This window comes from Penaeus vannamei, chromosome 4, assembly GCF_042767895.1.
Source record: "Penaeus vannamei isolate JL-2024 chromosome 4, ASM4276789v1, whole genome shotgun sequence".
NCBI classification, from domain to species: domain Eukaryota; kingdom Metazoa; phylum Arthropoda; class Malacostraca; order Decapoda; family Penaeidae; genus Penaeus; species Penaeus vannamei.
In genome coordinates this window covers 25275260-25285259 of record NC_091552.1, presented here as the reverse complement: position 1 = coordinate 25285259, position 10000 = coordinate 25275260, and the positions used below count along the sequence as shown (strand labels likewise).

The following is a 10000-nucleotide window of genomic DNA, read 5'->3' as shown; positions in this document are numbered from 1 at the left end:
AAGACAGTCCTGACAAGTTCTCTGGGGCCTGCAACAACTCTGGCCTAACTATCAGCACGAAAAAGACTGAAGTTATGCATAGGCCAGCTCCTGGAAAGTCTTATGTTGAATCTAGCATCCACATCAACAGACTACGTGTGAATGAAGTGGACATGTTCACCTACCTTGGCAGCCCACTCTCCAGAAACGTGACTTCTGATGATGAAGTCAACACCAGACTCGCTATCACGAACACCGTTTTCAGCAGACCGCACAAACACGTTAAAAGCTTAACTGAAGTCCTTCAACATCAACCACAACACATGGGACCACAGTTGAAGACAGAGAAGCCAAAAGTTGTGAGGAAAAAAGGAGTGCTGCAGCAGAAGAATGCAGGCAGGCTAGGAAGAACAGTGGGTAACAACCCTGTAGCAGCTGCCAACATCCTCTGTCCACACTGTCAGCGACTTTTCCGAGCACAGATTGGCCTTACCAGTCATCTACAAACCTTCAGACTACCTCGACCTCAGGATGATTAGATGGTCTTCATCGCATTGGCGAACAAACAACACACACACACATATATGTATGTTTTTATGCATATATGTGTATATATATATATATATATATATATATATATATATATATATATATATATATACACACACACACACAAGTCTTGGTCGGGACACTATTTACCACCGATGCTAGTGGAATCACTACTGAAAACTAGCAAAACTAACGATCCACTGTTATCTGTGGCTTTAATAAGAAATAATACTTCACAACCATTATCACATAAACATTTGGAAATGGAAGAGTGGTGATGGCGTGCATATATGCTTGTGTCTTACCCATGCTACTTCTGTTTCATATTCCTCTGTTCATTCATTCCAAATCAATCTTATTCCTTCCACAAACCGTATACAGCTGTTTTATTTAACATATGATTATAACAGGCACACTGCATTATGTAATTAAAGTACATGGACATATACATTACCTTTATCGTAACCTGGAGGTAGGGAATAAGTATCATAGCCGGAGCCACTGGAGTAATAATGCGAATGTGGGTATACTCTAGGCGTTCTAGGACCATGAGCACGACTTAGACGTGGGTGCCTCCGTGAGTGGACGGGCGTAGGGGCACTCGTGCTGCTTAGCGCCCCATGCCGCCATCGGAACCACCACCCACCTCCCGAGCATATCAAGATGATCAGGAGGAGTAGCAGCCTGAGGATAAGAGCCTTGATAACAGTATATCATATGTTGAGAGAGAGAGAGAGAGAGAGAGAGAGAGAGAGAGAGAGAGAGAGAGAGAGAGAGAGACAGACAGAGAAAGAGAGAGAGAGAGAGAGAAATAAAAAAAATATAGACAGATAGAATGATTGACATATATATATATATATATATATATATATATATATATATATATATATATATATATATATATATGAATAAAATGGTAATAAGATTAAACAAAAATAAAACGGCAGAATGTGTAAAGGTGAGACCAAATAAGTGTGAAATGGTTGTTATGGTGATTAATTATACAGTGAACAACTGGATGGCTGCGTTGGTATTCAACTCGGGTTTCATCTTGTGAGTGTGTAGGGATTGCTCCTTTTATGAACTATGTTTTCTTTGTTTACTATATATATGAATATATAACCTCTCCGATCGGGATTTGAGCCCTCGCCATTACAGGCAGGTAACTGCAAGACGGATGCTCTGCTACAGGTACACGACCCACTAAAAGGAGTGTGCAACTAGGAGGTATCTAACTTCCATAGACATTGCTTATCTACTCATACGTGAGTAAGGATAGCGAAGTTTTACACACACTTCCCGTGGGCACTCGGTAGATATTGATAGAGCAGTTCAAACCCGAAATCCCCTTGCTCCCAACGCAAGGAGTACGCCAGAAAATAGGTCAGACATGCGTTTTTATTTTATCTTTTATTGTTTTTTATTTATTTTTTTTTATTATCATTATTCTTTTTTTTTTTTTTTTTTTTTTTTTTTTTTTTTTTTTTTTTTTTTTTTTTTGTTTTTTTTACTTTCCATCGAAATAAAAACGTTTATCCAAGACGTACGTCGCCATACGCGTGTGCCCAGCCTGCGCGTTCCCCTCATTCCACTCATGATAGAAAGCTTATGTCTCTCCCTCACTCATAAAAGGAAGCACATGTCTCTCCCTTAACTCATAAAAGGAAGCACACGTCACTCCCTCATTCATGAAAGGAAACACGTCTCTCCCTCACTCAAAAAAGGAAGCACAAGCCTCTCCCTCACTCATGAAAGGAAGCACACGTCTCTCCCTCACTTGTAAAAGGAAGCACATGTCTCTCCCACACTCACGAAGGGAACACATGTCTCTCCCTCACACATGAAAGAAAGCACATGTCTTTCCCTCACTCATAAAAGGAGGGGCATGTCTCTCCCTCACTCATGAAAGTAAGTACATGTCTCTCCCTCACTCACGAAGGGAATACACGTCTCTCCCTCACTCATGAAAGGAACACATGTCTCTCCCTCATTCATGAAAGGAAGCACATGTCTCTCCCTCACTCATGAAAGGAAGCACACGTCTCTCCCTCACTCACGAAGGGAACACACGTCTCTCCCTCACTCATGAAAGGAAACACACGTGTCTCCCTCACTCATGAAAGGAAGCACATGTCTCTCCCTCACTCATGAAAGGAAGCACATGTCTCTCCCTCACTTGTAAAAGGAAACACATGTCTCTCCCTCACTCATGAAAGGAGGGGCATGTCTCTCCCTCACTCATGAAAGGAAGTACATGTCTCTCCCTCACTCACGAAGGGAATACACGTCTCTCCCTCACTCATGAAAGGAAGCACATGTCTCTCCCTCACTCATGAAAGGAAACACACGTCTCTCCCTCACTCATGAAAGGAAACACACGTCTCTCCCTCACTCATGAAAGGAAACACACGTCTCTCCCTCACTCATGAAAGGAAGCACATGTCTCTCCCTCACTCATGAAAGGAAGCTCATGTCTCTCCCTCACTCGTAAAAGGAAGCACATGTCTCTCCCTCACTCATGAAAGGAAGCCCATGTTTCTCCCTCATTTGTAAAAGGAAGCACATGTCTCTCCCTCACTCATGAAAGGAAGCACACGTCTCTCCCTCACTCACGAAGGGAACACACGTCTCTCTCTCACTCATGAAAGGAAACACACGTCTCTCCCTCATTCATGAAAGGAAGCACATGTCTCTCCCTCACTCATGAAAGGAAACACACGTCTCTCCCTCACTCATGGAAGGAAGCACACGTCTCTCCCTTACTCATGAAAGGAAGCACATGTCTCTCCCTCACTTGTAAAAGGAAGCACATGTCTCTCCCTCACTCATGAAAGGAAGCACATGTCTCTCCCTCACTCATGAAAGGAAACACACGTCTCCCCCTCACTCATGAAAGGAAGCACATGTCTCTCCCTCACTTGTAAAAGGAGGCACATGTCTCTCCCTCACTCATGAAAGGAAGCACATGTCTCTCCCTCACTCATGAAAGGAAGCACATGTCTCTCCCTCACTCATGAAAGGAAACATACGTCTCTCCCTCACTCATGAAAGGTAGCACACGTCTCTCCCTCACTCATGAAAGGAAACACACGTCTCTCCCTCACTCATGAAAGGAAGCACATGTCTCTCCCTCACTTGTAAAAGGAAGCACATGTCTCTCCCTCACTCATGAAAGGAAGCACATGTCTCTCCCTCACTCATGAAAGGAAACACACGTCTCTCCCTCACTCATGAAAGGAAGCACATGTCTCTCCTTCACTTGTAAAAGGAAGCACATGTCTCTCCCTCACTCATGAAAGGAAGCACATGTCTCCCTCACTCATGAAAGGAAACACACGTCTCTCCCTCACTCATGAAAGGAAGCACATGTCTCTCCCTCACTTGTAAAAGGAAGCACATGTCTCTCCCTCACTCATGAAAGGAAGCACAAATGTCTCCCTCACTCATGAAAGGAAGCACATGTCTCTCCCTCACTCATGAAAGGAAACACACGTCTCTCCCTCACTCATGAAAGGAAGCACATGTCTCTCCCTCACTTGTAAAAGGAAGCAAATGTCTCTCCCTCACTCATGAAAGGAAGCACATGTCTCTCCCTCACTTGTAAAAGGAAGCACATGTCTCTCCCTCACTCATGAAAGGAAGCACACGTCTCTCCCTCACTCACGAAGGGAACACACGTCTCTCCCTCACTCATGAAAGGAAGCACATGTCTCTCCCTCACTTGTAAAAGGAAGCACATGTCTCTCCCTCACTCATGAAAGGGAGCACATGTCTCTCCCTCACTCATGGAAGGAAACACATGTCTCTCCCTCACTCATGAAAGGAAGCACATGTCTCTCCCTCACTCATGAAAGGAAACACACGTCTCTCCTTCACTTGTAAAAGGAAGCACATGTCTCTCCCTCACTCATGAAAGGAAGCACACGTCTCTCCCTCACTCATGAAAGGAAGCACATGTCTCTCCCTCACTTGTAAAAGGAAGCACATGTCTCTCCCTCACTCATGAAAGGAAGCATATGTCTCTCCCTCACTCATGAAAGGAAACACACGTCTCTCCCTCACTCATGAAAGGAAACACACGTCTCTCCCTCAAACATGAAAGGAAGCACATGTCTCTCCCTCACTCATGAAAGGAAACACACGTCTCTCCCTCACTCATGAAAGGAAGCACATGTCTCTCCCTCACTCATGAAAGGAAGCACATGTCTCTCCCTCACTCGTAAAAGGAAGCACATGTCTCTCCCTCACTCATGAAAGGAAACCCATGTTTCTCCCTCATTTGTAAAAGGAAGCACATGTCTCTCCCTCACTCATGAAAGGAAGCACACGTCTCTCCTTCACTCACGAAGGGAACACACGTCTCTCTCTCTCACTCATGAAAGGAAACACACGTCTCTCCCTCACTCATGAAAGGAAGCACATGTCTCTCCCTCACTCATGAAAGGAAACACACGTCTCTCCCTCACTCATGGAAGGAAGCACACGTCTCTCCCACACTCATGAAAGGAAGCACATGTCTCTCCCTCACTTGTAAAAGGAAGCACATGTCTCTCCCTCACTCATGAAAGGAAGCACACGACTCTCCCTCACTCATGAAAGGAAACACACGTCTCTCCCTCACTCATGAAAGGAAGCACATGTCTCTCCCTCACTCATGAAAGGAAGCACATGTCTCTCCCTCACTCATGAAAGGAAGCACATGTCTCTCCCTCACTCATGAAAGGAAGCACATGTCTCTCCCTCACTCATGAAAGGAAACACATGTCTCTCCCTCACTCATGAAAGGAAGCACATGTCTCTCCCTCACTTGTAAAAGGAGGCACATGTCTCTCCCTCACTCATGAAAGGAAGCACATGTCTCTCCCTCACTCATGAAAGGAAGCACATGTCTCTCCCTCACTCATGAAAGGAAGCACATGTCTCTCCCTCACTCATGAAAGGAAACACACGTCTCTCCCTCACTCATGAAAGGAAACACACGTCTCTCCCTCACTCATGAAAGGAAGCACATGTCTCTCCCTCACTTGTAAAAGGTAGCACATGTCTCTCCCTCACTCATGAAAGGAAGCACATGTCTCCCCCTCACTCATGAAAGGAAACACACGTCTCTCCCTCACTCATGAAAGGAAGCACATGTCTCTCCCTCACTTGTAAAAGGAAGCACATGTCTCTCCCTCACTCATGAAAGGAAGCACATGTCTCCCTCACTCATGAAAGGAAACACACGTCTCTCCGTCACTCATGAAAGGAAGCACATGTCTCTCCCTCACTTGTAAAAGGAAGCACATGTCTCTCCCTTACTCATGAAAGGAAGCACAAATGTCTCCCTCACTCATGAAAGGAAGCACATGTCTCTCCCTCACTCATGAAAGGAAACACACGTCTCTCCCTCACTCATGAAAGGAAGCACATGTCTCTCCCTCACTTGTAAAAGGAAGCAAATGTCTCTCCCTTACTTATGAAAGGAAGCACATGTCTCTCCCTCACTCATGAAAGGAAGCACATGTCTCTCCCTCACTCATGAAAGGAAGCATACGTCTCTCCCTCACTAACGAAGGGAACACACGTCTCTCCCTCACTCATGAAAGGAAGCACATGTCTCTCCCTCACTTGTAAAAGGAAGCACATGTCTCTCCCTCACTCATGAAAGGGAGCACATGTCTCTCCCTCACTCATGAAAGGAAGCACATCTCTCTCCCTCACTCATGAAAGGAAGCACATGTCTCTCCCTCACTCATGAAAGGAAACACACGTCTCTCCTTCACTTGTAAAAGGAAGCACATGTCTCTCCCTCACTCATGAAAGGAAGCACACGTCTCTCCCTCACTCATGAAAGGAAGCACACGTCTCTCCCTCACTCATGAAAGGAAGCACATGTCTCTCCCTCACTCATGAAAGGAAGCACATGTCTCTCCCTCACTCATGAAAGGAAGCACATCTCTCTTCCTCACTCATGAAAGGAAGCATATGTCTCTCCCTCACTCATGAAAGGAAACACACGTCTCTCCCTCACTCATGAAAGGAAACACACGTCTCTCCCTCACTCATGAAAGGAAGCACATGTCTCTCCCTCACTTGTAAAAGGAAGCACTTGTCTCTTCCCCACTCATTAAAGGAAGCACATGTCTCTCCCTCACTTGTAAAAGGAAGCACATGTCTCCCCCTCACTCGTGAAAGGAAGCACATGTCTCTCCTTCACTCATGAAAGGAAGCACATGTCTCTCCCTCACTCATGAAAGGAAGCACATGTCTCTCCCTCACTCATGAAAGGAAACACACGTCTCTCCCTCACTCATGAAAGGAAGCACATGTCTCTCCCTCACTCATGAAAGGAAGCACACGTCTCTCCCTCACTCATGAAAGGAAACACACGTCTCTCCCTCACTCATGAAAGGAAACACATGTCTCTCCCTCACTTGTAAAAGGAAGCACATGTCTCTCCCTCACTCATGAAAGGAAGCACATGTCTCTCCCTCACTCATGAAAGGAAACACACGTCTCTCCCTCACTCATGAAAGGAAACACACGTCTCTCCCTCAAACATGAAAGGAAGCACATGTCTCTCCCTCACTCATGAAAGGAAACACACGTCTCTCCCTCACTCATGAAAGGAAGCACATGTCTCTCCCTCACTCATGAAAGGAAGCACATGTCTCTCCCTCACTTGTAAAAGGAAGCACATGTCTCTCCCTCACTCATGAAAGGAAGCACATGTCTCTCCCTCACTCATGAAAGGAAGCACATGTCTCTCCCTCACTCATGAAAGGAAGCACATGTCTCTCCCTCACTCATGAAAGGAAACACACGTCTCTCCCTCACTCATGGAAAGAAGCACACGTCTCTCCCTCACTCATGAAAGGAAGCACATGTCTCTCCCTCACTTGTAAAAGGAAGCACATGTCTCTCCCTCACTCATGAAAGGAAGCACATGTCTCTCCCTCACTCACGAAGGGAACACACGTCTCTCCCTCACTCATGAAAGGAAACACACGTCTCTCCCTCACTCATGAAAAGAAGCACACGTCTCTCCCTCACTCATGAAAGGAAGCACATGTCTCTCCCTCACTTGTAAAAGGAAGCACATGTCTCTCCCTCACTCATGAAAGGAAGCACATGTCTCCATCACTCATGAAAGGAAGCACATGTCTCTCCCTCACTCATGAAAGGAAACACACGTCTCTCCCTCACTCATGAAAGGAAGCACATGTCTCTCCCTCACTTGTAAAAGGAAGCACATGTCTCTCCCTCACTCATGAAAGGGAGCACATGTCTCTCCCTCACTTGTAAAAGGAAGCACATGTCTCTCCCTCACTCATGAAAGGAAGCACATGTCTCTCCCTCAATCATGAAACGAAACACACGTCTCTCCCTCACTCATGAAAGGAAGCACATGTCTCTCCCTCACTTGTAAAAGGAAGCACATGTCTCTCCCTCACTCATGGAAGGAAGCACATGTCTCTCCCTCACTCATGGAAGGAAGCACACGTCTCTCCCTCACTCATGAAAGGAAGCACATGTCTCTCCCTCACTCATGAAAGGAAACACACGTCTCTCCCTCACTCATGAAAGAAATCACATGTCTCTCCCTCACTTGTAAAAGGAAGCACGTGTCTCTCCCTCACCCATGGAAGGAAGCACATGTCTCTCCCTCACTCATGGAAGGAAGCACACGTCTCTCCCTCACTCATGAAAGGAAGCACATGTCTCTCCCTCACTTGTAAAAGGAAGCACATGTCTCTCCCTCACTCATGAAAGGGAGCACATGTCTCTCCCTCACTCATGGAAGGAAGCACACGTCTCTCCCACACTCATGAAAGAAATCACATGTCTCTCCCTCACTTGTAAAAGGAAGCACATGTCTCTCCCTCACTCATGAAAGGGAGCACATGTCTCTCCCTCACTCATGAAAGGAAGCACATCTCTCTCCCTCACTCATGAAAGGAAGCACATGTCTCTCCCTCACTCATGAAAGGAAACACACGTCTCTCCCTCACTCATGAAAGGAAGCACATGTCTCTCCCTCACTTGTAAAAGGAAGCACATGTCTCTCCCTCACTCATGAAAGGAAACACACGTCTCTCCCTCACTCATGAAAGGAAGCACATGTCTCTCCCTCACTCATGAAAGGAAGCACATGTCTCTCCCTCACTTGTAAAAGGAAGCACATGTCTCTCCCTCACTCATGAAAGGAAGCACATGTCTCTCCCTCACTCATGAAAGGAAGCACATGTCTCTCCCTCACTCATGAAAGGAAGCACATGTCTCTCCCTCACTCATGAAAGGAAACACACGTCTCTCCCTCACTCATGGAAAGAAGCACACGTCTCTCCCTCACTCATGAAAGGAAGCACATGTCTCTCCCTCACTTGTAAAAGGAAGCACATGTCTCTCCCTCACTCATGAAAGGAAGCACATGTCTCTCCCTCACTCACGAAGGGAACACACGTCTCTCCCTCACTCATGAAAGGAAACACACGTCTCTCCCTCACTCATGAAAGGAAGCACACGTCTCTCCCTCACTCATGAAAGGAAGCACATGTCTCTCCCTCACTTGTAAAAGGAAGCACATGTCTCTCCCTCACTCATGAAAGGAAGCACATGTCTCTTCCTCACTTGTAAAAGGAAGCACATGTCTCTCCCTCACTCATGAAAGGAAGCACGTGTCTCTCCCTCACTCATGAAAGGAAACACACGTCTCTCCCTCACTCATGAAAGGAAGCACATGTCTCTCCCTCACTTGGAAAAGGAAGCACATGTCTCTCCCTCACTCATGAAAGGGAGCACATGTCTCTCCCTCACTTGTAAAAGGAAGCACATGTCTCTCCCTCACTCATGGAAGGAAGCACATGTCTCTCCCTCACTCATGGAAGGAAGCACACGTCTCTCCCTCACTCATGAAAGGAAGCACATGTCTCTCCCTCACTCATGAAAGGAAACACACGTCTCTCCCTCACTCATGAAAGAAAGCACATGTCTCTCCCTCACTTGTAAAAGGAAGCACGTGTCTCTCCCTCACCCATGAAAGGGAGCACATGTCTCTCCCTCACTCATGGAAGGAAGCACACGTCTCTCCCTCACTCATGAAAGGAAGCACATGTCTCTCCCTCACTTGTAAAAGGAAGCACATGTCTCTCCCTCACTCATGAAAGGGAGCACATGTCTCTCCCTCACTCATGGAAGGAAGCACACGTCTCTCCCACACTCATGAAAGGAAGCACATGTCTCTCCCTCACTTGTAAAAGGAAGCACATGTCTCTCCCTCACTCATGAAAGGAAGCACATCTCTCTCCCTCACTCATGAAAGGAAGCACATGTCTCTCCCTCACTCATGAAAGGAAACACACGTCTCTCCCTCACTCATGAAAGGAAACACACGTCTCTCCCTCACTCATGAAAGGAAACACACGTCTCTCCCTCACTCATGAAAGGAAGCACATGTCTCTCCCTCACTCATGAAAGGAAGCACATGTAT

General features: G+C 46.3%; 1 protein-coding gene across 3 annotated transcripts in view; it reads right to left on the bottom strand.

Annotated features, from left to right (window-relative positions):
* LOC138861488 (uncharacterized) overlaps positions 1-10000 on the bottom strand; it is a 173776-nt gene that overhangs the window by 113500 nt on the left and 50276 nt on the right. For all 3 annotated transcript variants that reach the window (XM_070120886.1, XM_070120887.1, XM_070120885.1), the window contains one exon: positions 983-1212. In XM_070120886.1, coding sequence (XP_069976987.1) covers positions 983-1212 — 230 coding nt within the window. The remainder of the gene's footprint in view (positions 1-982; positions 1213-10000) is intronic.